General features: G+C 45.6%; 3 protein-coding genes across 5 annotated transcripts in view; 1 reads left to right on the forward strand and 2 right to left on the reverse strand.

Moving 5' to 3' along the window:
* The window catches only part of LOC135378912 (atlastin-2-like), a 277,503-nt gene that overhangs the window by 194,366 nt on the left and 55,137 nt on the right, over window positions 1–28,000 (reverse strand). For both annotated transcript variants that reach the window (XM_064612076.1, XM_064612075.1), the window contains one exon: window positions 5,469–5,520. In XM_064612076.1, the coding sequence (XP_064468146.1) occupies window positions 5,469–5,520 (52 nt within the window). The remainder of the gene's footprint in view (window positions 1–5,468; window positions 5,521–28,000) is intronic.
* Window positions 17,377–22,545, reverse strand: LOC135379153 (uncharacterized). Its single transcript, XM_064612401.1, has 3 exons — window positions 21,769–22,545; window positions 19,852–21,421; window positions 17,377–17,762 (listed from the first exon to the last, which is right to left on the reverse strand). The coding sequence occupies exons 2-3, from the start codon at window positions 21,419–21,421 to the stop codon at window positions 17,377–17,379; spliced, it is 1,956 nt and encodes a 651-aa protein (XP_064468471.1). The 5' UTR covers window positions 21,769–22,545.
* LOC135378911 (sterile alpha motif domain-containing protein 3-like) lies at window positions 22,294–27,945 on the forward strand. 2 transcript variants are annotated; one of them, XM_064612073.1, is made up of 10 exons: window positions 22,294–22,528; window positions 22,845–22,931; window positions 23,094–23,164; window positions 23,418–23,573; window positions 24,308–24,395; window positions 24,519–24,686; window positions 24,743–24,946; window positions 25,023–25,194; window positions 25,393–25,478; window positions 26,834–27,945. In XM_064612073.1, the coding sequence occupies exons 1-10, from the start codon at window positions 22,376–22,378 to the stop codon at window positions 27,113–27,115; spliced, it is 1,467 nt and encodes a 488-aa protein (XP_064468143.1). In that variant the 5' UTR covers window positions 22,294–22,375; the 3' UTR covers window positions 27,116–27,945. The 2 variants fall into 2 exon arrangements, with proteins under 2 accessions (XP_064468143.1, XP_064468144.1); XM_064612074.1 differs by having other exon boundaries at window positions 23,481–23,573.

The raw sequence follows: 28,000 nt of genomic DNA on the forward strand, positions 1-28,000 counted from the left end.
TCTTACGATGTTCAAAGTGCGGTGAGAGCTTACGATTACAGCTGTTTCTCCGATGTGGGTGAGGTAGTACAATGCACTGCTTTGTTTTGGGTTACCCACTTGGACTTGAATGTCACCACTGTTCAGCTTCTTGGCGCTGTAGTTGTTGCCAGCTACACTTTGCAATGATTTAGCAACTGCAAATGGTGACATTTTCGAAAGCGGTTTTGTTTCGTCTTTGGAGTGTACTACGACAAACCTTGCATACCATGGTTCAGGTTCGGATCTATATAGGAATGTATTCTTTTGCTCGGTGCGGGACCTTTTCAGGCTCCGATCATTGGGTGGTAAGGAATTAGAAGCCATACATGGAATGGAACTATTCGGTGTAAAAGTCCTGCCGCCCACCACGGAACCCAACCAGGGGGACTGCGCTTAGCGCCGTAGCAGGTACGTTCACACTGTACCCACGTGCAGCTTCTGGAGGGTGAAAGACTGCCCTTTGCCGCCAAAGAAGGTGAAAAAAGAAAGGGAGCAAGGAGGGGAGAAGATAAAGAGAAAGCAATGAAAAGTGAGATGGCGACTATAACTGAATAGTCCTGGCCGGGCCTTCCAGGACCACCCGTCTATGGGAAGCAGGGGCCAAAGCAGTGTGCTGTTTTCCCAGAGGGGCCCCGAAGGGTCCAAACCAACCTCCGAGTCCACTCAACTGCCAGGATCCCCCTTTCCCCAGACACGGGAAAGCCACGCGCAGCTATACGTGGGGGTCTCCCTCCTGCGGCGACCCAACCGTGTGTGCAGGAGGGGGCTACTGCGGCTGCTGCAGGGCGATGGGAGTACCAAGTTCCCGACGCCGGGTGCAGTGGCACAGAAAGTCCTACAGACATGTGATCGGTGATGCCACGCTATATGTGATTTGTATTCATCTTGACTGACCTTCCAAATAAACATGAATACTGTTGTACACAACGCCGCTTGGAAACTTACAGCAGTTTCACTGGACTCTCTGCGCTATCAATTCCTCCAGTAATCCCAATGACGCCTGCCGCCCTACCCCTATGATCTCAAGGGCAGCGGACATGACAGACGGTATCTCTACAACCCTGCCCTTTTCACCCAAAAACAAACAAACAAAAGTGTGTCGCCAGTCCCCTTTTTAAACAGCTCAGCCACCTCAAAAACAGATTAGTTGTACTCAGCTCTTCCACTCGTCCACTTACTTTTCGTGAACGCACCCCCATGAAAGCACTTTCCTTCTTTCATTTTTTGCATAAGCACCTCACTCACATCAAAAGTGGGGAATTGTGGCTCAGTGTTGATTTAAAAACAATACAAGTTACGCAATTTTAACATTGCTACAAGCTCCACATAACAACAAATGAATTCAAATAATGAACACAACAAGCGCCGCAGTACGTACTTGCCTGTCTTGTTCATCTTTTTTTTTTCTTTGTGCAGTTTCGGCGTATTGCCTCTGCATTCGTGTGCATACATTGTCCCACCTCTTCTTAACCTCCTGCAGCGATCTATGGTGGTGGGGTAACCCCTATTAAACTTAATCACCTCAGATATCCCCCCCCCCCCCCGACGATATCGTCCCCGCCGGTAGCGCAGTCGGTGACGTGTTGGCTTGCTGAGCGTAAGATCGCAGGTTCAATTCTTGTTGAGGAGGGCAGCAATTGGGGAAGGTAGACACTGCTTCCAGTACCGTGTGTCGGATGTGCACGTCAAAAGAACCCAATGTGTCGAAATCCCTCCTATCGCCACATTAAGCTGGCTCATCTCCCTTTATTATTAGTATCATTCACTGGAAGGGTCTTTTTTCTGAAAACAAAAACAAACAAACAAAACAAGCATTTTGAATGGGTGCCGACATAAACACCCTTTTGTAGGATGTTCAGAACGACCTCTAAAGATGCTCACTCCCTTTTCACACCCTTAGGGGTGTAAAAAGCTTTAGTGCGTAACTGGTCCTTTTTACGTGTAAATCAACACCCTACGATGGAAACACACCCCGCGGGAGGAGCTCACTCAACGCGTGTGGGCAGTAATCCAATTATACCTACAGATTCCAGTGTTAGTGCAAATCAGCACCGTCAAACAATGGCATAAGTTGTGATTTGTTTCTATGGCTGTCGTATTATGCATATTAGCCAAAGTAAATTCATAGCGTGAAAACGTTCCCCAATATGTCAATTCGAAACTGGTGCCATATTGGACCAAATTAGCATCTGATATAGAGATATACGTTTGGATAACGATATACGAGCTTAAAGTTAGTGGTAGGTTTAAAACATCACATAAATGGGTTAATGAACCAAAATATCATTTAGGAAGGCAGTGACATTTCCTTTCTCGGAAAAAAAAGAATATAATATACATTGAACACGAATATGGTACAGAACGCACACAGACAAGGACGACATACATGGAACCTTTCCGCCCCCAAAGCCGAAAGCCTGAGCAGCTGAAAGTCCCAGCGTGAACAAGAGCAATTCGTCCCAATAAATCAGCCGCTAGATGAACGCTTCCCTCTGTTGTGCTTGTGCGTGTGCGTTCTCAAACATGTTCAGTCCCAACCAACATGCTGCACAGTCTCGCACCCTTATACACATGATTGTCTTGTGAACTTTGCAGCCCATTGTAGTGCCGTGGGGAATGACCAGGCTCACGGCGCCGCAGAAGCAGGTCTCTAGCTTCGAAAGCAAGCGAGTATCGTCCTGCTGAGAGGAGAATCCATTTCTTCGACGTCTCGTGACACTCTTGGCTTCCCGCCAATGGACAACAGACATTCTCCCCCCATCCATGCTGAGCAGAGTTGGTCCAACACAAGCTTTCCGCATGCCACGAAACACCTCTCGTCAAGATGCTGCATTAACTCATCGAAAGCGACCCGATGTGGCTTTTACAGCTCATTTGCATTACCGCTTGAGACAAGTTGACTCTCCCAGATACGGTCACTGCGGTGCTCTAGAGCAGTGGTTCATAAAGTGTGGTCCCCGGATCCGCGGCGGTCCCTGAGAGTGTTCGCGGGGGTCGGCGTCGATCGCAGACAGCAAGAAGACCATCTAGGCCAGTACTGGTCACGCAATCTCTGAAGAAGATGATATTTATATATGACGATATATGAGAAGGCAGAAATATACTGCCTTCTCATTTCCTGCATGACGGTGCCTTGTGTTTGTTTGTTTTGTCTTCTTTTTTTTTTCTTGACGTCTCTTGTCTGTATCAACCTGAACCGAACTTAACGGGGGTCCTCGAATGAATTCTCAGTGGTTTGGGCGATCCGACACAACGAGCAGTTTGAGAGACGCTGCTCTAGAGGATCTCGAGCACATTCTTTTTCGTTGCCCACAACCCAGCTACATTGCTACCACAACATTGTTGCCAGCGTTCCTGAACAGCACTGTCGGTTCTCTGAATCACCTGAACTCTCGCTCCCTCCCTCACAAAATTGCTTGGCCCTTGGCCAAATACAGCCCACAAACGCTCTGCCCTCAAAGCTCTTGCGTCATTTTTTGACACAGTCGGACTTCGACCCTTATTGTGACGGCGCGCATTATTTCAATCCCCTAATCACCACCAGCGATTGGGAAACTCCCCATTCCTCCCCTTAAAAGTAAAGGTGGTGTTGTGCTGCAAATTCGACAGCCCTGCTCGCCTTCAAGTGAAAACGAAGGTGAGGTGTCTCAGTTTAATTTGCCTACATGCACAAAAACACTGAAGTAATCAAAATATCGTATGCGTTTCTTACTGGCTATGAGGGAAAACTAAGACTCGGCGTACAGGACATTCATTTGCTATGCACGACAATGATAAACATTTCGCTCAATTTCACCCTTTTCGCACCAGTAGCAGGACATGCATCCGCAAGATCGATCTCTGTAAATATTACACCCATCCAACAACCAACATGCAAACTTTTTCCCGCACAGGGTGTAGCGTTTACACCCAAATTACACCGCATTTGCACCGAAAAGGGTGTTGAGATTTTAAGAGTGATCATGTATCGGTTTGTACATCATATCTAGTCATGTAGATTGCTAGTTTGTAGGTGATTCTTATATTGTGTATTTATTTACGTTTCATACTGCACAGGACCGCAATTAACTATGCCTAGGATTTTTGCACCGTGTCATGCGTCACCTATTATTAACATGTTGGTAGATGTGCTTGTGCTGTTCAAGAACTCAGGTTTAGTAAAGTATTTGTTCCCATAACACAAGAAAGCTAAACCACCGCTACGTGTATTAGTTGGCATACGCAGAAAATAAAATACATTTAGTAAAATGCACTTACGGCCTAATCATACGACACGACTGCTAAAAACATCAGGGGTCGGATTCACAAACGCGATCGTAAGTTACGCTAAGATGCGCTAAGACGTCGTAACCTGCGACGCGCGTACGACGGCATCGTAAGCGCGATTCACAAAGCTATCGTAGTGGAGAGGGTACCCCCTTTGACGAGGAAGAGAAAGTTGCTCGCTTCCTGTCACGTGCACATCGGAGACAAACAGCCAAAGGGTGCGAGACTATGTTTTCGCTATGGTAACGATGACGAAAATTTGTGATCGCACCAATAAGAGTCGTCCCATTAGAAGAAGACGAAGTTGTTCGTCCTCAAATGTTTTGTTACTGCACGTACTATCGGTCTTTCGGTAGCCATAATGGATGCCATGCAATCACAAGCGAAACGCGTTCGATGACACAGCAAATATATTCCCAGTATGTTCGTCTCGGGGATGGTTGAGGGTGTTTTGTAAACGGTGTGTAGCACTGAGTTTTGCAGCTTTTATGGCTTCTTTTGCCTTTCTTGCAGACAATTTGGAGGGGTGTTGGAGGTGTTTTAGCGGGGTGTACGCGATGCTTGAAAAATCCCTGCGACCCGATTTTACGGAGCACAAAGTTGAAGCATTTGTTGAAGGTTACCAAGCAAGAAAGCGCCTCAATGGCACTTCGGAGATGGTCTCGAAGGTTATGTGGCAAAGTGCAATGCGTTGGCGCGTATTACGGAGTCTTTGTTTCCCGTCTCCAAATCCACCGCGGCCAAATAACGCCGCCATCTTTCTTCGTAAGACTGCTCGGGAGCTCTCGCAGGATTCCGCCGTAAGCTGCGAAGATTTTGCGACGCGCGCCCTTCGTGAATCTACACTTCGTCGTAACTTTCCCGTACGACGGAGTTACGACAGGTTCCGTCGCACGAGATCTTTGTGAATCCGGCCCCAGTCCCTCAGAGCGGGTGGTGGGACAGCATCACTTACTGATATAACTGTCCAGACAGCGCACATCGTTGACATGGTTTGGAAAATGAATGTGCCAATGTGTGTTTCGACTTGTATTTTGGTGGTGGAGCAGCATTTGCGCCTAGCGTCATGTCGATTACTGCTAGGGCTTACTGTGCCCCTACAACAGCTTAGTTGCCCCTTCGTTAACTTGGCGTTCTTGCTTCGTTAAAACGTTGTTCTGGGCTAATTGATCAACACTCACCTTTCGAGACGGCTTCCTCTTTCTTCTCTAGGAATTTCGTCCGCATGACATTCTGCAACCGTTGTAATATAAATGATTAACAAATGGACACCATATACTGCGTGATATAATATCATAAACATGAAACCTGATTTCGTTTGGACCCTATTTGCACCTAACAGCTTGTTTAGGTCGGCATTCGGTAATTTCAAATCCGACCATTTCGTCTTTTGCTTTGCGTTTCTTTTAATTAACAGTAGTATGACTCATAATATCAATAAGTGCATACTTTCAGTTCCCAATCATCCATTATAAAAAATCATGGAAGTTTGTCCTCCGGTGCGTCTTCAAAACACCGCCACGACGGCAGGCAGATCGCTCGGAAATAGAACGCCACCTCACCGAAGTCCTGTTTGTTACTCCGCGCAACAGTGGAGACCGACCACCTCAACCGTCTCTTCTTCAGTAAAATTAATATATTTCTTGAAAGTATCCACTGGCCAAAACTGATTATGCATAAATATTAATGCAACATATATATTTTGTAGATAATTGCTTGTTCCATACTGAGACCAATGAAGGATGCAGTATTTCTAACATTGTCCAAACGAATTCTGTCGTGAGGCTTTGAGAGAATAGAATCACAACGAGGGCAATGCTCTATAATAAACTTAATGAATTGAGGAACAAAATAAAAACGTTTAAATGAGCTGGCGTATTGTGGGGCAACCTTGGCTGATATCTGAATTATCCAACAGGAAATAAGCGAACGACATAAGACTGACATCAACAATGAATTTCTGAAGCAGAAAACACGTTATCAGAAGAAAAGATGACAAAGCTGAAACCAAAATGAATGAGCGACGTGAGACACAGTGATGGGACGATGCACCAAAATGGCATATCTACGTAGAGCTCAACTTGTTCACGAGGCTGCGCCCAATAACAACAGAGCTATGCACTAACGCTATGCGACTTTTGTAAGTGTAGGTTGTCAAACGACGCCTTATACAGAGTCTATGGCAACCGTACACGCGTGTAGGCGAGATATACGGTAACGTTCGTCGCTGCTTCGCAGTCAAGTTGGGCGAGTTTCTCTTCTGAAAACAGCTTGCATATTACATAACGAAGTTTGCAAGATTGGAACTGACTCTGAAGCTAAGGAAGCCCAGCAAGAGTAACACAATGATGACGTCACCCAGTCACACGAATGGAATTGCAGCGCTGGCGATTGTCTCCGACGTCGTCTGCTTCGCCTTCGCACTGTAATATACTAAGTGAAATTTGAACGGTGAATACGCCGACCTTCGCCTACTAGTGTGAGCTCTGAGGCGACCATGTCGCGGTGAACACGTGTTACACTCCTGGCTGTACGAGAACGTTCGACGCTAAACAGAGACAACATTGCACAAGCCGATCACAGATTCCTGCGACCAGCAGACACCGCTCCTCCCGCACCGGTCGGTTGCCAAGGGCCCTCAGCCACTCTCTGACTGGATTTGTTCTTGCCAAAGGCCGCCACTGATTGGCCTTGTCGAAGTGACGTTTTCTCCTATTTCCAGAGCGGTAATGCCGGAATATTCTCAATATATGCCTGCTCTTCGTATGTGTTACACCAAACCTGCACAGGAACAACCCCAGTCATCCGCGTCGGATTTTTCGGCGTTATTGTCACTGACGAACGTGAAGTAAAGAGGCACTATAGTTTCGCAATCTACAGCGCCGAATGTAACAGTCACTTTAAGCAATTTCCGGTGGGTGCTTTCCTGGGCACCACGGAGGCTCTACCCCCTGTGCCTCCAGAGACGTCTGTAAGAAAGTGGGTGTCTGGCCATTAGTGAGACCTGTCTACACCTGTAGCTCAGCACACTTTTTGGCTATCTGCCCATCATGAGCTGAAATACGGACCCGCTTCATGGAACATACAGGGTGTTTCAACTAAGAGTGAACCCCTATTTATTATACAAATGTACTTGAGATAATGATTAGAAACCACTGCGTCATACTTGTGAAGGTTTTGCCGCCTAAACAGGTGGTTTCCATCAATGTATCTCATTAATTTCTCTAATTAGCTTAATTAAACTATAAAAAATTCTCAAGGAAAAGTAACTTTTTTGCGCTAATTAGAAAACTCTGGCCACAACACCCAATTTCAGTCACAATTACAGGGTCTTTCACGATCTTTCCATAAAATTTTGACACCCGATAACACGTAAAAACTGCCCGAAAAACCGTCGCTCGTCAATGGGCCTGATCCGGCGAAATTACCCAACCCTTTATGCTTTATGACTGGGAAGTAAAACCCGAGACAAGGACAGCAGACAACTGTTCTCCTTGCCTTGGGTCTTACGCACCACGACCTTGTCATCGCAATTCGCTTCTGTCGATCATGCTTTATGACTTCGCTGATTATCAGTTACTCATGGTTGCGAAGAGATAAGCTTGTGAAGGCAAAATAAGTGATTTCATCCGGTCCCAGCCCTCCCTTTTTTCTTCTGTTTTCTCATGCTGTTTCCATGCGCAGTGGGAGTGTCTTCCGGCAGAGACAATACTCCCGGCGCCGCGAAATCCGAAAGCGCGCTTGCAGAGATGGCAAGTTTTCGGGTGTCGAATTTTTGTGGAAAGACTTTGAAAGATCCTGTAATTGTGACTGAAATGGGGTGTTGTGGTCATGGGCTTTCTAATTAGCGCACAAAAAGTTACATTTCCTTGAGAATTTTTTGCTTCTATTAAGCTACTTAGACAAGATAATGAGGTGCACTGATCGAAACCACCTGCTCGTGCGGCAAAAACCTGCACAGGTATGACGCAGGAGGTTTCTAATTTTAATCCCAAGTACATTCTATTATAATTAAGGGTCACTCTTAAGTGAAATACCATGTATAGTCAGTGTTATGTTTTAATTATGACTTATGAAACATAACAGCAACCATGAACGGGAAATGATGTGCATACGGATAAAAGTCTGCCATACAATGCAAGATTTTAGGCATACGCAGGGTTATTCTTCCTATTTCCTACCGATCTTTGTCTATACTAGGCATTACAGAACACATTTTTTTCACGTGAAGCGTAGTTTGAAGGCAAATTACAAGATAACTACACGATCATATGCACTTACGGATAAAAATATATGTGAGTTATGAAACAATGTTGTCACAAAACTCTCACTTCGCCGTTCAAAGCTAGGGCGACATTTTTGAGAAAATTCTGGAGTCATGGTGGTCTCCACGAAAAAAAGCAGCGAAGGAAAAACGCTAAAGTTTGATTGACAGGTCGAGGCACTTTTTTAGGCTTCTCTTAGTGGGAAAGTTTCCTGTTAATATATACGACAATGGGGGCCCCATTTAACAGCGCTTTCAGACATCCCCTGGGAATTGCACCATCACGCACTCTATTCCGTGAACATGCCAAAGGGTCGTCCAGTTGGAACTGGGAGTTCACTTGCAATTGACAAGGATGAGTTTCACGACTATTTCAGGCATCGGAGCAGGAGGTATGTGTGTTTTCAAGGCACGGCATGAATAAGACGTCTTTACCAAAGATGAGTTAGTAAAGCACAGCAAATTATGCGTGTTATACCTTGATGGGCGTTGGAGAGTAATCCGTCATATTGGTCGCTAAACGTTTTCGGGAGGCACCGGCACAACTTATGAGGACACATCATCGAACGCCGTAGGAACGTTCGTGTCAGTAGCTGTGTTAGTTGCTGCGGCATTTGGAAATTTCGAAGCGACCATGTCGATACCGCCACAAGGAACTGTTCATGTGGCATACTCTTGTCCAGACATTGGCACGTAAGCCGTAACTCGCGTCATGCGCCGGAATTGCCACCGTCTTCCGCTGTTTGGGAAAGGGCGCAGAGGCTGCAACCTTTAGCGCGTTGCCGAAGTTAAGGCGCATTCCGAAACGCCACATGGAAGACACCAGAAGTCCGTGCCCAGGCGCCGTCCAAGCGGTTGCTCCTTGCACGACTGACGATGGTGGTAAGTACCGACAAACCAATCAAAGCGAAGATCAAGTGCCGGGTCCGTGGCGTATGTGAACAAATGAATGACCTGTAGCGCGCGTGTCTCGTTTCCTTATCCTTCATTATCTTCCTTATCTCAGTGCTTACACCCTTGCCGTTCTCCGTTCGCCTCTTCCCGATCCGAAGCCTCACGTCATTGAGAGCGACACGGTGTCGAAATCGGATGGCGCATACGATTTCCTCAAACTCCCTGTTTACTGACACAACCTGCACTGTTAAAAGTGAACTTCACCGCATAGCAACGGTCATAGCCGGAAGTCGGAACCGGGAATTAGATCATGCTGTATCCTGATTTGTTGGAAATGAGAGGAGCCGCCTATCTGAGACACATTATGTATGTCCCAGGTAGGCGCCTCCTCCTGCTTTGAACAAATAGGACACAGAATGATATCATATGGCATGAGACTTGACTAGAAACGTGCTATGTGGTGAAGTTCTGTGTTAACAGTGTGTACTATAATCCTGTCCGGAATATTAACATTAGAGAGTCTTAGCTCATCGGAAGGAGCTCACAGTAACAGTTCCGAAAACATGATAAGGCAATTACATTGTTTCGTTGAAGCGAGCAACATCACGTTGCTAAGATTGGATTTAAATTATCATTCTCGTTGATTTTCTCCCATGTTATAGAACTCAATAATACTTCTGTCGTATGCCTTTCACTCATCGCGTATACGCGCTACAGTGTTTGAGCTCGTAGGTGAAGATTGCGTGACGCCTTTTGAAGTTTATGTATTCTGTCCCGACCTGTATAGGGGTTCTAGGCTTCGCTCCGCATTGTACGGTAAATTATTGTTTACACCATGACATCAGCCGCCACGTAGAAATCCTGAAAAGTCAGCAACGTGCAATGAGAAAGTAGCTAAAAGTGGCCAATTTCTCGTGCATGTAGACAATTGCGTAGTCAATAGTGTGTAGGCATCATATGACATAGAGTGACCTGATGGCCTCAAAGGAAATCGTAATACGAATTCGAAGCTGCGGCTGAGTACTCTCGTATGACACAGCAACGTTTTAAAACAACATTCGGACGGGATCTAGCATACTCATCGCAAACACCTCGAGGGCAGAGGGCAGTTGACTTCGTGCGCGTCGATTCCAAAACGGTGGTAGCTAATTAATTCTCATTGATCACTGACCACGGCAACGAGAATTTAATGGGAGTAACTGGGAAGTTTCGTTAAATGCTCTGCAAGAGACCGCTGGATGTTGAGAGCATGGTGGAATTTAATCTACGCGAGAACAAGGATACGTCATACTCTAACGGACCAACGATGCGTGCCCGTGGTAGATGTGAACCGTCTGAGCGATCACCTGGAAGGAGCAGTGCAGACGATCTCGGATACAACTCTCTGCGAAGCCAGTCAACTTTGCGCTGCGCTTTGATTGGCGTACAAAAGTGCGTCACCATGATGTTTCTTTGCAACTACCACTTTCCCACTTCCAGGAGCAGTGCTAACACATAGAACTCGTCTATTTAATATATATCAGGAGTGGAAATGTATTATAATGCAAAGTATTATGATAGTGTTGCTGTAATGCTTCTTGTGTTACTATTACATATATAATACGAGTTTGAAAAAGATTCTGTATTCGTATTATAATACTCAAAATTTTTTATTACTGGTGTTAGTGTGTTACACATAAGAGAGTGAAGAAGACAGTAAGATTACATAAGACAGTAATATGCCTTAGCCTTCATGCTGACCATTGCCGCTGTATGGCTGAGCTCTTGTATGTCTCCACGCCATCACACATTGTTACAGTGTCATTTCCCGATTGGATGTACCACTGTTATGCCCGCTGCCCTGTTCTCATCAAAGTAATCGAACTCATTTGCCTTGTGTCTCCCCTGTCATTGGTCGTTATGTGAAGAAGGCTAAAGAACAGAAATAGATGGCACGAGCACTTTTGGTCTTGCAATGTTTATGCCCCTCGGCGTGCCCACATCACCCATATCACAAGACCGCCCTTGCGTGTTCTTGCTGGAAGCGGAAGGCTGTATTGTGAAAGAAAAATTGGTGTGGCGGTGAAGAAAAGTGTTCCTGTGTAATCTGTTTCCTCTGCGCAGGACATTTTAAACTCTGCAGGTGATACGAAAAATAAAATATATGTGCGTGAGTGTGGTTCCTTTACGCAGTAGCGGATGCAGGTAATGGGTGACTTGTGATGTAAAGTAATCGATGTCGATTGCGTTAATATTATAGTCCTCGCCACCCAACCATCGCGGCATGGTCGGCGGATCCGCACCGCGCGGCGCGCACGCGCGGTGAGTGTAGAACGAAGGAGAGGGTTGTTGGAGAGTGCAACGCGCGACGCGGCGCTGCCTGACGGCGCGACGCGACGCGCGCTGAGGCGCTGCGAGCTTTTCGCGTCATCAAACGTCACGATACGTCAAAATTTTTACGTCGAAGAGGGAGTTCTCAACTCTCACCAGCCCATTTGCTCCTGCAGCCGCACCCACGGCATGCGAGCGCTCATTGGTCGATTTGAAATTATAAACTTTCCGTAGCGCGCGTAAGCGGGTGGCGCCGTGTCGGCGGTGCCTGAATAGCTCGCCGTAAAGTTTCGAGATGCGGTGGATGCAGCAGGGGCGCAACCAAAGCATCCATGCCGATACCGCCATGGATGGAGTTTACTGTGGTTGCATTAACATGTTGTCGATACCGACCCTGGTAAACTCGGAGCCTCTTCGATAGTTCTTCAAGTCAATTCAGTGATAGATAAGTGGAAGGCAGCTCCGCTTCGCTCGCTTGGTGTGACAACGATCCAAGAAGGACCAATACTGTGTTTTTCCGCCACCCACTCGATGACGGGTAAATCAGTTCCTATTCCATTCTACCCCTTAGCATAGCATAGCACCACACCTGTGGCATTTACACAGCATTTAGGCCGGTAGAATTTTTGGTTTTCACGTTTCTGATCCCTATTCTGGTCTTTCTTGCTCAGGTATAAGCACTCAACTCATATCTGCTTCAGAAAAGCACCTGCATGGATACAGCAGAATGGATAAGCCACTCTGGGTGGTTGGAGCATCATCTTTCGCATAACAGCTGCACAAGTTCCTTTGTGACGAGTCAACCAGACGCCTAGGCAAACAGCAAAGGGATATGAACATGAACTCTGTCATGCTGGATCTGTGAATGTGTGTGCCTGTGCACTCAATATACTGTTGTTCTACTGTGAAGTATTCCATATGAAACATCAGCTATCAGTGAATACGAAGTTGCTTCGGCATATTACTCGAATCTCAGAAACAGTGTTCATGTCATGTTTGTGTTTGGCGCGACTACAGCAGAGTGCATATATATGATTTTGAAATACCTACCCAGAAAATAGAGCACCTTGTGTAACGGAAACAGCCAACGCTTCCGCGTTTTGTTATTTATTTCACTCGACGCGAACGAAAATCCACAACCGTCCTTAACTCCAAAAGTGTGGGAGAGGGAGAGAACAGAATTAGAAAGGGAGAGCATCGGCAGCGTCACAGGTTACCCAAGGAGTCTAAAAAAAGCAAAGAAAAAGCTACTTATCTGTCGTCCAACGACAAGGCCAATGCTAGAGGTCACGTGAGTTTTTCCCAACCATTGCAATATACTGCCCTTTCATCTCCTCGCGTCGGCACTCCGCAGTGCAGTTGTGGGGGTCGACAGGTTCAGAAGTCATTGCGTCGGTCCGCCTTGGGTGAAAGCTGCGCGAACGAGCGGCGGCAAAAGAAGCCCGCGAGACGGCGGCGTCAAACTCAATCGGAGTGAGCTCGAAAGGCTCGTTCGGCTGCAAATGCTGTCTTGAGTTAGCTTTGGGTAGAGCCGTGTGAAAGGTTGTGTGCGTTTGTGACGGCCTGTATAGGGTTGTGAAGGAGGTCGCAAATAGTTTTCAACTTTTAATGCTAACACTTTTGCGTCGGATCCCCAGATTTTCTTTTATTTTTTTACGAACAGGGCCACTGGTGACTAAGAATTCACAAAGCACATATTTGAGACAATTTTTAGGTCTGAAGAATGCTATTGTCTTTGTTAACATATCAAGTTTGTAGGTTGATATCGATTGATCGATTGTCGAATATTTGTCGGTTTATCAATTTTAGATTTAGAGTTTTAGTGTTAGTTTAGTTTAGAGTTAGATTTAGAGTTTAGAGAGAGATTTAGAGTTATGAACCTGCCCATTTTTTTGCCGTTTTCTCTCCAGTTTGAACCGCTAGCAGGCGGAAGGTCTCATTATTCTCCACAATCCTAAACACTAATTTTTTGTCGTGGTTCGAAGTGGAATCTGAACTTTTAAATGAGCATTAAAGTGGTATCTAACATGGCCCAAAACTGCTGTCATCTTGTAAAGCAGTATGTGAAAAGCATTCCCACAAAATATTTCTGTCCAAAGTTGTGTCACCACGGTGCAATTAATTTGGAAAATCGCTGCCGCGGTGACAGGCCGGAGCGCTCCAACTGCAGACCACACCCACTCTAGTGTGACGTTCGTGGTAGAGAGCCCCTCATTCGTTCGTAGGAAAAACCGTCTGCTACGAACATTGCTAGCTGCTTCTTGTTGACTTCTATTATTTATATGATTTATATCACATTTTCTTTAAAAGAAGAAGCATATACGCAGCCTGAGAAAATAAGACTACGGTCACAAGAGTAATATATCCGTGGCTTCTGTGCAATCTCAGAATTCACAGCAGCAGAAAGCTATTGCGAAGCGGTATTGTGGAAGCGGTATTGTGGCGCCACCTGTTAGCCCTTGAACCAACTGCGCGGTGAAAACTGTCGGACAGGCTGCACACTGTCGAGAAGCACGGGGTTTTTGCTGTACAAACGCAGTTAATTTCGGGCTGCACCACTCGTTCTTCCCGTGGTGCCTGCGGTCCCAAAAAATCGTGGTTGTGTCGTTGACAGCCTTCAAACCCTCCGTTTCGGACATCACGAAGCCGGAGAACGCATGGCGTCTCCCAAGCGGTAGCAGACGCTCCGGCCTGGGCGATGATGCTCACCTCGATCATGTGATCCCAAGTCCAATGAGGAGCGTCCTCACCACTTGCGTCACATAGTGACGTGTGTGGTGGCGCTCATCACGTGCCTATCGTGAAGGCGAAGGAGGGTGTTTCGCGCGCGGGAGGTTCGGGGAGCTATTGCAGGCGTCCCAATTTAGCTACGGTTGCACTAATTGTGGGAAAACTGTTTTCGGCCGCCTAACATTCCATACTGACCAAAAACAGAAAAAAAGTTGTGGGCCTCTAGACTGCTCCTTTAAAGGGCGGCTCTAAGGGGGTGTCATAGACTTATCGAAGCAGGTATATTCTGCACTCAATGCTCATTATTTCGAATACACTCGCAATGCAACGCAGGGAGAACAAAATGTTCGCGCTATTTCGCTATATGCCCTACTTGTCAGGTGCGTTTAATGAGGAGTTTCACGTCAAAATTACGAATGGATAAGCCGTAATGACAAGATATGATCTGCCAATGAAGATGACGTATGAATTTCTTTAAATATGTCTCGCTAGGAACCGTATTTTTTGCATTACCAGCATTGTGGAAAGTATAATACAAGAGATGGAGCTCAAAATCACATAACAGTGCTATTATATAACCGTCTCAGCACTATTCTAGCTTCTGTTGCGCACGCATCTGAAATCTGATCTACACTGCTCCTCTCGCAGCTGCTACAGCTTCTTGTGGTGACTTCGTAGCCGCTTTGTAAGGTTTCGTTTGTCGAGAGTTGTGTATAATTTGTGCGTTTGGTCATGTTGACCGGCCAATTCTGTTCCTGTTACCATGCATGGCATTATTACCGAAAGCTTCGGCCGCAGAATAGAGGGCCATGCACGGGCCGATATTTCCGGGCCCGACTTGGCCTGGGCTGAGACCGTCATGTTCTCATTTGGCACGGCCCGATGGCCCAGTGAATAGAGTCCTGCCAGCGCCGATGAGTCAGCTCGTAGGTCCCGGCCTACTATTTCCAACCGTGACGTACGTGTTTCTATAGCGCTTATCAAACAAATTTAAACGTAAATATATAAGAAGAGAAGACGCAGCCATAAATGTACCAGAACTGTCAGTTTAACATCAGAACAGTACGAGGCCAAATCAAATCCTGCTTGCTCGCGCTAAGCACGGACGTCGCTTTCTATCGCTCAAGCTGTAAACTAGGCTTAGTTCTGAAATATTCCTACTGCACCGTTAACGCGTTCCTTCGGTCCACCCTTGGGCCTGCTGGTTCTCCAGCCTGCCTATGAAGGACAGGCGAGACACCCCGTGAGCTACTGCAAGTCAGGTAAGAGACTTATGGAGATCCAGAAGTCGACCACCTGTTTGGCGTCATCCGCCTGTAAGTGCAACTTGTGCAAATCCACCTGCTGCAAGTTCGCTTGGCGCAACTTGTGCTGATTGTCAGATGGCAGAGGCAGGTGGTTCTCTTAATCCTGAGTTTTCGCACCGTGACTGGTCGGAGACCACGATCCCGTACAACACCGTGAAGGACCCTGAAGATGATGAGACGGCGCACCGCTTTACGTTGGTCACATGTAGAAAGAATCGGCCAAAAAGAATACCTGTGCTGTTCAAACCCGTCGACGTCAGCCGTTCCTTCTGGAAAGTAAACCCAAACGATGTGGCTAGAGACGTCTGCACTGCTGCGCAAGAGGCAATCCCCCATCATCGCATAAACAAAGATGGCAGCTTGTGTGTTTTTGTGAAGTCTGAGGGAGCTGTGACCAATATGGGGAAGATCTGTGATGTCCCTCTGGACTATGACAACGCAGACCTTGCCTTATACCTGGAGCAAGAAGGCGTCATCTCCGTATGCCGGCATACCTGTCATGTTTACCAAGAGGACGGTACCCACAACTACATTCCTATTCGGAGCGTTATCCTTACGTTTAAGCCCACCCTGAAGCTTCCCAACAAGGTACACTTGGGATTTGGCGCACATGACATTTATGAATACGTGGATGGCCCAGTCCAATGCTATAATTGCCAGCGTTTCGGTCATCTCCAGCGCAATTACCGCTGGTCCACACGATGCAAGATCTGCTCATGTTCGCCCACTCTTCAGCATTGTACTGCGCGGCGTGAGCCAACTGTGGTGGACCACATGCGGCCTCACATTCTCTGTGTCCTTAGAAGAGATCAGCGATCCAGCGCTTCCAGACGGGTGTACTCCCCAGCGTAGGCCGTCCTGTGGTCAGCAGTAGTAACGATGCCCCGGTTGGAGCAGCGCCATGTAAACAGCAAATGACTGCTGCGGTGCAGCGCCGCAAGAGAAAACCTACCCCAGGTCAGACTCACCGGTCTCTGCACCGCAAACAAGAGCCCATGCTGGAGCTGGATGCTCGTACTCCTTTCCCGTCGTCGTCTCCTTTGCGCGAGTCCTATGCTGCGGTCGCAGAGCGGGCCGCGGTACCCCAGCTACTACAGCCAAGCCGAATGGCAACGAGTCGTGATGACTCGGCAGCGGTGCTACTTTCCTTGGTCATAGCGGTTCTAAAGACACTTTTGGCGGCTTCTCCCGGGGCTGCGGGTCTCCCAGATGTGCAGGTCTTGCTTGCGACTGAAAGGCTGCTGTCAGCGAGGCATGGAACATCTGTATGGGCGGGCTACCCTCCTCCTATGGAATGCGCGTGGTCTGCGCATGAAGCTACCGGACCTCAAGTTGTTTCTGTTGAAATATCAGACTCCCCTTATGGCCATCAGGGAAGCATGTGTGAAGTCCCACTTTCGTCTTAGTGGCTACAATGTTTTTGGTCAACCCGGGGTGTCAGTGTGGAAAACAGTGCTCTGTGTGCGGCGATATTTGACTACAACGCAGACACACCCGGTGGTGCCACTACCGTTCGACCTTGTGCATTGCAGAGTTCAGCTTGGAAGAACAACATTGTCTGTTTTGAGTAGGTATGCCCCGCCGTCAGTCCTCGTGACAATGCATGACTTGCGGTCGGCTCTTGGTGGATTGGGTGATCCCCAGCCTGTAGTTGGTGACATGAACACGCACCATCCTATGTGGAGAAGCCGTGATCGGGATGGCAAGGGGTCTCTGTGGTGCGACGTCATTGAAGATCTCTACCTCTGTGTCTTGAATGATGGGCCTCCAACATTCCTGCGTCGGGACTTCTCGACGGACGCACAAGACGTTTCGGTCTGCTCCAGGGATCTTTTTCCACATGTCACTTGGAGTACGGATTTGCATGGCAGAGGTAGCAACTATCTCCCCATATTCCTTTCGTATTCCGGGTACGCTTCCGGTGCAGGCCACAGGATCGCTCGGTTGACCAATTGACAGTCTTTCGCAACCTGAGCAAGAAAGTCAGCAGAGGAAATTGCTGATTTCATTGTGCAGTGCCTAACGTCGTCAGCCACGGCTGCTAAGGTCGCTGCTGGTCATGCAGGTACGGATTCAGTAGTGGAACTTTGGCGTGCTTATAGGAGACAGGCGGAGCGAAAGGCTCGGCAATCTGGCCAACTCATGGATGCTCAGGATGTACGTCGTGCGAACGTAATGGTACAAAAGGCCCTGAAGGCAGTGGATGTACGTACACTCTAAATCTTTTCACACCCCTAAAGGTGTAAAATGGGTGTAGAATGGCTGTACACAGCAGCAATACACCCTTTTTACACCCCAAGAATCTGTTTCAGAGCTCTTGAGGGTGTAAGAATGGTGTATTACACCCTTTTCTGAAAAATTTCGGTGAGGGTGCGATACAGGGTGTATTCTAAGGTGTATTTGAATGTTGAACACACATTTATTTTGTTCACTGAAAGCAGATCGAATACTGCTAACATAAATGGGGAACATTATACATGAGCGCATTAAAATTACGTATGAAACACTGAAAGAACGCACAACATGAAGAAATAATAAACACATGGCATGATTAACCGCGAGGCGTGGATTAATTCAGGCAAAGGAAAGCTTGACATAAGTGAAGAAGTAATACCCAAAACGCACTGTCACACACAATCTGGATCGACCCGCAATCCTGGTTGACACAATCCCGCTGGACGCGCTGCGCCGTCCGCACTTCACGTTCGTGATCCAGGTTTTCATTTGACGCCGTCTGGTGAGAGCTTCGCACCAGCTTTCCACAATACCCACTGAAGTTTCAAATTAAAAGAAAACATTGGTCCAGGATGTCTACTTGAAATATATTCACATTAATGCAAATGCTGTTTCAGCTGTTTCAGCATTTGTCAATGTTGTTTTCTTCGTTCGGGCCGCTGCCATCACCGCCTTCGTGCCAGCCCGGAACGCCCGGAACCGGCAGTGCGAGTAGAGAGAAGACGAAGAAGTGAAAGGAAGCCACTGCGCCTGTGCCAACCCTCCTTGAAGTGTGTAATCATGTTCGCGAGCGCGGGACAAGTGTCTGCGTCGTTGATCTCTGTCGCCGATACTCGCTTTGTCCGCACCTCAGGACGATCGCAATGTCTGCCTAATCACGATTGCGCGCGATGTGGATCCTGCGTCAGTGCGTTTTGGGTATAACATAGGCAATCCAAGAGCACATAACATGAATTGACTGATTAAATAAGGCACATTACAGAAGCGCATGACGTGGATTGATAACGTGCCTGCCATCAGGGAGTTTGTGCAGGTTCAGCACGTCAGGTGAAACGCTGTTCCAATTTTCCACAACAGTCGTTTCCTGACTGGTGGTTACCACATAGACATGCAAGTGGCTATCGTATCCAACGGTGGTTAAACACTGTGCAATGAAAAGAATCTCAGAATTTACAATATATATTCCTAAGATCTCTGAAAATACCGGCAAGTCATCTTCAGGAATTTCTTTTACGATTACACAGCTTGCAGAAACTGTAAGGCCATCAATCGTAACACTTCTGACAGACATCACAGTGCCAACAACCATGCGATTGTCAGAAACATAGTTTCTTATGTGTTCGGGTACGTGTTCAAGTAGCACCTCTCTTGTTCCATCAGTGGAGGTGACATGACTCATGAACTGCTTTGACCACACGTACATCTGACCGAGTTGGTGCCTTCTGGCCAATGAATAGGATATGTTTTTGAAATTACGAATTTTTCTTGCAATGTCTTTGAAATATTGATGTTTTCCTTCAAACCGCATGCACCAGATATCTACAAGGGGACCATACATGCTGAGGAATCTCGGGTAATGCACAATATAATGCATTTTGCATGGTACGGACACTTGTGGAAACAGTGCTGTGAAACCTTCCAGAAAAGAAAATATGCAGCGCTCCAGATAAGTAACATACACTCGTGGTATGCACTTGCTCATTATAATATCGACAATTTCACGAAATGCTGTATATAGTTGCCATGTCTCATCTTCGTGCGGAACACAATCTCCGATGTACAATGCTAGGTTCCTAAAAAGACAAAACCTCTGTGAGGCTGTACCTCTCATTACTCCTCCACTAGACAAAAAGTGCTGGGAGATTGGCTCAGGTTTGTTTTTCTTGTCACACTGGTCATAAGCAAAATTTAAGATGCGCTCATTCAGTACATCAAGGCTGAACAGTCTCTGGGAGATGAAGTATCTTATAAAGTGGCGCAACACAAACGGTATGACACCTTCGTGCAAGTCATGCATTACGTCAGGTGGCAAGTGTTCAGTGGGATGAAATCCCTTTGTGTGAACTGCAGATGGTGCTTTAAGGCCATAAAGAGGCAACGTTGCAACACCCCCACGAAGCATGTCCAAGTGGAACTTGTGGAGTGCTGGAGTGCGCAACACGAAGTCCTGTTCTTTGTGTTTTGTTCGAATTTCATGATGTAGAGCCATGCAAAATCGACAAATGTGTCCGTGGTTAAAGCTTGCCTTGAACCCACCAATCCGATGGCTTGAGAGATTGTCACCTGAGAGGCAGAATACGCTTCCAGTAATCATTTTGTTGTGAACCGTGATACCTTCAGTTTCCAGGTGGGCAATATCCTGGTGCAGCCGTTCCAGTACTCTGTCAAACCCGTACTTTTGAATGTGCTTTTCTTTACATAAGAGAGCCAAATGGATGTGTGAAAGTTGTGCTCTCAAGCGTGATGGTACATTTAGCAAAGTATAGTACACAGCCATGAGCTTGTGTTTTTGTCTTTGTGCACCGATGGGATTGCACACCTCAAATTCATCGGTGTAAAGCTGGATGCACAACTTTTCCCGATCCCCACAGAAATACTCATGGCTTGCAAAGGCTGATGCATCAAACACTGAGCTTAAGGTGTCAGCAAACCTGCATGGGTCACTGGTGAATGAATTGTCAAGCCATTCGACGTAGTGTCTCAACACCTCCAAGATGGGCACGTACTGGAAGCTTACTCGTGCTTCGCCAGCTTCATTTAAGGTCACTGTGACTGGCTCAACATATGGAAGGGCACCAGTCCAAAAGCGTTCACGACCTTTTTTTGTCAAAAGTTGCCCCATTTCACTATTCACAGATGGTTCCACATCACTACCTTGTGCAGAAAAAAGCTGTGGCCCACAATCATTGAAAAAATTGAACATGTCGTTTGCAATCTCGTTAAGCGTTGACTCTGGTAGCTTCTTTGCTTCTTTCCATTTCAATAGGAGCATTGCGAATTCTTTCACAGGATTTTGTCGTTCAGTGGTTGGCCGCAAAGTACTTGTGCTTGCAGTACTTGTGGATGGTAGATCAGCTGAAGCATTTTGTTGAGCCGATTGAGGGATAGCTTCTGCATTATCATCATCACTGCTCTCCATGTTGTCCACATGCTCAACGTTGGTATCAGGTTGCACACTAGAAGAATCGACGCACTGAGGTTGGTCACTACTGTGCGTTTTGAGTAGGTGCTCTCGGAAACGAGACAACGATGTATAGGTTCTGGCACATTTTCCCAGATCACAAGCCCAATTCCTCTCACAGCCATGAGATGAGGATAGGTGACGCAGCAGTGAGTTCAAAGTAAATGCCCTGTGTTGGCATCTGGGGCACTGGAAGTAGCGTAGATTTGGCATCTGTAATAAATTTTAAAAAGTTAAACTTGACACATTAGGCTTCAGTTTCTTAAAACACAAATTGTAACCAAGCTGCTGACCAAAATAAATTAGCTTTCGCCCAATTATTGCGCTGGTGGAAGAAAAAGAATGGTTGCGTCGGAGCTGTAACCTCCATCTGTCATATTCTTAATCTTTCGGGTAGGGAAGATCTTATCTCTTTATCTCTGCTAGTTCATTCCTGCCTGCTTTCGGATTCAGTTAGCTCGGACTACCGTCGTCGCAAAGATTCCCTTTCACGTAAAGCTGTTAATGAACAAGATGGTAACTGTGCGTTCGTGCGTGTTTAGCTTACTCAGAATACGTACCGTGTCCTTCACTGCGGCTGGTTCGTTCTGTGGACGGACCTTGTCACATGGCTACGCAGAAATGTGTTGGAGGAGGTTGTCGGGTGGGCTTTTCCAGATGAACATCTCTCCCTCGGTTCTTTCACTGATGACCCTTTACATCGCTTCACGCTTGGTTACATTAGGCTGTCACCGTTCTGCCAAGTTGAAAAGCTGAGCTTGACAAGACGTGAGAATGAAGCAATGATACTTTCGCGCACTCGGCGCGGTCTTGTGAGGCTGCTAGGAAAGACCGATTTTATCACTCCTGCTTTGTAACCTTCTTTGCATTTTATAACGTAATGTGTTTTCCAGTTACGTAATTGATACCTGATTAGAATATATCTAATCAGAATTATGTTACAGCGAAATTGTGATACCAGCAAGAAACACGCAAAAAAATAGGCTTATAGCGCCACCTACGGATACGTTGTCGGTGTGTGTTGTTGCTCCTTTGAGCCAACGTGGGACAACGCGCGGTGGTTGAATTTGCACGCTTCGTAGGTGAGGGATATATATTGTGCGTTCATCACGAATCAAACGTTAGTCGTTGAAACTACACAGGTTGCAGAGCCTCGTAGCTGTACGAATGGCATCTGTCTCATGCCTTGTCGTCGTACAAAGCGCGGATATAGCGCGGAAACTAACACTACAAGATCCCCATCTCGCCGCCCTGAAAGACGCTGTACGAGCATGCAGACTGCTAGCACCAGTTGTGAACTTGGACAGAGACAGGTTTCAGGTAATACCCGTTTTCTGAGCATGTGTTTTCTTATTTTATGCTGGAGAACTTAATCGTGTGCGTAGAGATAAGGGCTGCGTTACACGACGTGGAGTTCGCGTTTGCTCCCGTCATACACGCAAACGCGAACTTGTGCACGTGTGATAATGTGGTCGTGGAAACGCAGTGCTGGACGGTCGTATGGTCGGCGAATGTGTTAGCCCCCAACTCCCCAACATAATTGCCGGATGTCACAGCTTCGCTGTCGTACTTTCCCGCTGTTTTCCCGTCCTCAACCGGAGATGCGTTTATCGTAAATTTTTCCCATCTTCAACAGGTATTCGACGACGTTTTCAAAAGAAACATCGACCTTGCGGACGATGACGTTATTCCTGACAAGGCAGAAATATTTGTGGTCGCCACAGTGAGTATCACATGTCTGTTCTTGTTTATGGAAATGCTGCCGGTTCGCATTCGGTGATAAACAGTACTCATGGTGTTCGTCAATCGCTGCGTATTGGCGGAGTACCTTGCTGTAACCTCGCCAAGGGTAAAACCAACTAATTTATACGTCCCATTTTTACAGGAAACCCCAGTTCTGTTGGAACCAAAAGAATCGTCATCAGGCGTTGTACATTCATCAATTCTCACAGAGAGGTGACTACCTGATTTTACAATTTTACTTTTCTGACGAATGTAAAATAGACATTGTAACCATGGTGAGTAAGACATGAGTTTGGGTGACAAAGAAGGGAATATATGACACGCACACACATGCATATGTGTATGCGTGTCATCTATTACCTTCTTTGTTACCCAAACTCAGGCGTTATTCACCATGGACATGGGCCACCAGCTTGCCCGCATCTACAACATGTCTAAACACTGTAAACATAACAAATCCCTTCAGCTGCAGCGATTGCCCAAGTGACGATCGTGATGGCAGAGAGTACACATTTCCGGACTTCTGCAGGATGAACGTAAAGCTTGAAGAAGCCATACTGACACCTTCAGTACACAAAAAAATCGTAGAGGAGTTGTACCAGTCGATGATTCGATGCACACTGTATGTATATATTTTAAAACAATCTTTGGCATTGATCATGTGCATGTCATCTGTATACAGGGTGTCCTGCGAGAAAGTGTCAAAAAATCACTAAAAAAAAAAACTAGGGGTGATAAAAGCATGGGACTTGCTTGATGAGACTCCTGAAGGATTTGCCACCTACTGTAATGATTTTCGTTAGTGTAATTAATTAGTGCAATTTCGCTAATTGATTTCTGAAAAATGCCAAGGAAACGTCACATTTTTCAGCCGGAATTGGAAAGGCCATGCCTGGAAAAGCGTATCAGAGTCAAAATTAGTTTATGTTGCGCATGTTTTTCAGAGGGCCCTTGGGCGGAGCTTGTATCCGCCTCGAAGCGAAGGCCGCCAGAGCGCTCAACTTGCGACAGGATTGCGGGTGCTTTTCAGGTAGCAATTTTTCTCTGAAAAACCTTGCGCAATATCAACCAGTTTTGACTGGGATACGCTTTTCCAGACATGGCCTTTCCAATTCCGGCAGAAAAACGTGACGTTTCCTTGGCATTTTTCAAAAATTAATTAGCGAAATTCCACTAATCACACTAACGAAAATCATTACAGTAGGTGGCAAAATCCTTCAGGAGTCTCATAAAGCAAGTCCCATGCTTTTATCACCCCTAGTTTTTTGTTTTGTTTTTTTTAATTTTTTGACACTTCCTCGCCAGACACCCTGTATATTTTGGCGTTCTCTGAAAAGTAATTTCTCACATTTTCAGATACCCTTCTGCCAAGTTTTATTCGAAGGTGGCCAACTCGCTTGTCACAGAGTACCGTAACTTGGCTGATGACAAAGGAAGTGGCTTTGTGAGTTGCTGACATAATGTCTTTATGTACGATATAGCTTGCTCTTTCAGAATTTGTGTTTTGTAAATAACTGAAGCAGCTGAATACGGTAGGACGTCAAGACTAATTTCTTTCTCTTTTAAGGATTCTTGGGTCATAAGCCTTCGAAATAAATTTAAAAATGAGCGACGTAAGATAACTAACAATGAAATGGTGAAAGAATCCAGAGCCAAATATGGTGTTAAAAGGGATGCAGAGAAGGACATGGATGGCACAAATATGTTGCAGCGCAACAAGATACCAAGACCATCTGTAAGTATCTGTGGCGTATGTTAAACCTGCCACACTGAGTTATGCATTTTACACAGGAGAACGCACAGAGCACGTTTAGCACGTCAGATATTAACAAACACGAAGAATGGCTCTTGGATGAATACCTGAAGCAACAACCAGATGTTCCTCAAATGTTTACGCGCTTAGAACAAAGCTTCCAAGAAAGGTCAAAGCAAATGAGAACAACCATGGTTTTGGACTCTGTAAGGAAGTTCCCTTACATCATGGACTTTAAGATAGTAAGTAATTGGGATACATGGAAACAGAAAAAAAGCAATTTGGTCTCGTTTTTTTTTCTTTTTTTTTAACTTTCAGTTCATGCATGAGTTTGAACTACTAACACAAAAGGACGCCGTGAAAGCAGTAGAGGACGCAATCTACAAAGTGCTGCACATTGTAACCAACAAAGACGTACGCTGTGCTCATGATATCAGGAGTAGCATTCTGGGCCTCGACAGGTTCCAAGGATGTCAGAGGCGGAAGAAACGTAAGTAGCGTTTGCCTTCATCTTGTGGTTCAGTTATTATACTCCAATAGACACTAAAATTAACTCATTTTGAAATTATTGCCAAGCGCCATTCTCTGGCTACCGTCTTAACTAATAATTTGAAATCCTGTGCAGGTATTGCAAAGTTAGTGTTATTAAGGTGTAGATTTAATTTACTCTTCCTTTTTTCTTACTAAGATCTCCAAGCTTTGCTTGCTACCAGAGCCCTATCTGACATGTTTAAGGAGACCAGAGCCATTGGCAGCCTGTTTGTTCACGAGTCGGTAAGTGCCGTGTCTTCCAATTTATTTATTAATTTAATAATTGCGGGTTTACGTCACCAGACAACTGAGCAATTTATTTACTTATCTACAATGAAGAACTATAGACTGAATGATAAAATCAATTATAGGAAAGGGAGAGGAGTAAGTAACAACCCATCCCATGCAAGGTGTCTCAGGGAAAGGGAGAAAAAAATAAAATTCAATATAAACTCCACTGGTTAGCAGGGCCACAGCCAACGGAGCGTGTGCAGTAACACCAGAGCCTTAATTTTCCTCCTTCACATATTCTTATTAATTATTATTGTTTTTTTAGGTAAAAACTAAAAATTAAAGCTTCCTATACATTCAAATACATGACCATTAAAATTGAAAATCTCTTGACATCTCGAATCCACTGATACATTTTCAGATATGACTTCTTGTCCCAGTTCCTCTTGTTTCCAATCTTGATAGCTTCCTACATATCTTCTTCAGTATTTAATTTTCCAAGACGTTTTCCCCGATACTCCGGATCTTTCAGTAAGAGCCTTCTTTCTAACAAATTAGTACCAGCTCAAATCGAAGGTCTTTCATGGACTGGGCTGTACTACTGCACTTCTGTATTTCCTTATTTACTAAAGCTCTTTGCTGCATTTAGTAGCGTCATGGACGGCCCCACTTTCCTCGCCTTTTACTGCTCTTATTTCTAAAAGCTCTCCTGTATCAAAATATAGTGCACCTGAAAATCTGCCCGACTTTACCATCTTTTCTTCCAATAATGTTACCAACCATAGTTATAGCAGTAGTAAAGAGTAACCTTTGCAGTATGCGTGTGACCTTTGACCCATGTGTCTGTATACACGCCAAAATTTTTCAATGATACTATCAGGGCCAGTTTGCCACAATCATGGGCGGTTAGGCATACGTGGCGTACCTATTATGCAAAGCAGGCCTTTACATCCTAACTTCATCCTGCACGTGCAGTGCACAGAAAATATGAATGATAAAAAATTAAGAAAAGCAAATGTGCGAAAAAGCTATGCAGTCCGTGGTGTTCGCTTTTATCTCTCTTTTGATGGTGTTTCTATGCGGCTTTAGGTAGCTTTTCGGCAGTTTGAGTTCAGATCGGAAATGCCACAACATCTGACTTCACAAACACTGTTAACGTAAAACAAAGGCACCATCAACAAGTAACAAAAGCAATATGAAAGTGGGCGCCATTGACTTCATGTTTTTGTCATGCCTACTTTTTATGATAGCTGTTTAGACATGATTACGGAAAAGCCCTGTAGCATAGCACCACCTTATTGCCATTGTGTTCGTCAGCTGCTAGTAATATACAATGGTACTTATATGTTGTTCTTTCTGGCACACAGACTGCAAATGCCCCGCCAACACCCCATATCTCATATACTGGGTCATCTGTGGAAGAAGGCAGCATGCTCAAGCTTGTTGTGGAAAACGTCCCCCTTTACCATGTTGTTGAGGGAATGGAAGGCATCTCCAGCATTATCTCGGCATACTGGATATTCAATGCGTCCTATTGCCAGCAGCACTTGAAGACGATAAGTTTTTTTGAAAATGTAGTAGGATTACAGGCAACACCCCTTTGCAAGCCTGTAGTGTCATTTCTGAAAAAGTACAATGCGCTGCGGTAATAGCCATCTTTTTCAACAAACAGCAGCCTGGAAACTTTACCGTGACAAGCACGTAATTGCAAATTTAATCTACGGCATCTTGTCCAGTGCATGGCACAAGCATGGCTATTACTGTGAGGTGCGGTAACTCTGAACAAAGTCATGTTCAGTGCATAGTTATTGTATCGCATTCAATCAAAATGCATTCAAAGCAGAGTGCCTCAGGAACGAATGAACACAAGTAGTTGTTCAGCCACAGACCAGTTTGCTACTCCTGTTGTTCTTATATTGCAAGTATTTCTAACGTAATCTACAGGACCTTTGTATAAAAATTCAGAGCAGCTCTCAGCTTTTTATACATTCAGCAGCTTCTTTGAGGCTATCAGAGCTCCCTCGGGCGGTGCGCTAAGCAGCCAAGTAGATTATATGTGCATAAGCGAACTCGCAAAAAAGCAAACAGTAATTCTGTTCTGAATTACTGGTTTTCACTGAAGAGTACGGGAGTAGCGGTCTTACGTTTCAATGAAAGCCATTAACAAAAAAAAAAAGTATTAGTGCTAAGGCACTGGGTAGGGTACATTCATAAATAATCTGCTACATTACAGATGTGCAAAGGTGGCATGTACATGTTGCTATCGCAAATTTTCAGTCAAAAGACTGTTCAGAGTATATAAGCCACGCATACCATTTTTAAGTGCTGGTGGTGTCATGTACGTGCCGGAGTACGACACAGCTCATATAGCTCATTGAAATGTTTTCTAGTCCCTTCATCTAGTCTGTGTATAGCCATATTTCCTATGTATAGCCACACTTTATGTATAGCCATACTAATAAAGGATAAGTTTTCTAGTCATGCTGGCCTCTAGCCGTGTAATGTATTCTTGTACACGTAGATGATCGCATTAT

The sequence above is a fragment of the Ornithodoros turicata genome, chromosome 1 (genome assembly GCF_037126465.1).
Source record: "Ornithodoros turicata isolate Travis chromosome 1, ASM3712646v1, whole genome shotgun sequence".
In the NCBI taxonomy this organism is placed as follows: Eukaryota; Metazoa; Arthropoda; class Arachnida; order Ixodida; family Argasidae; genus Ornithodoros; species Ornithodoros turicata.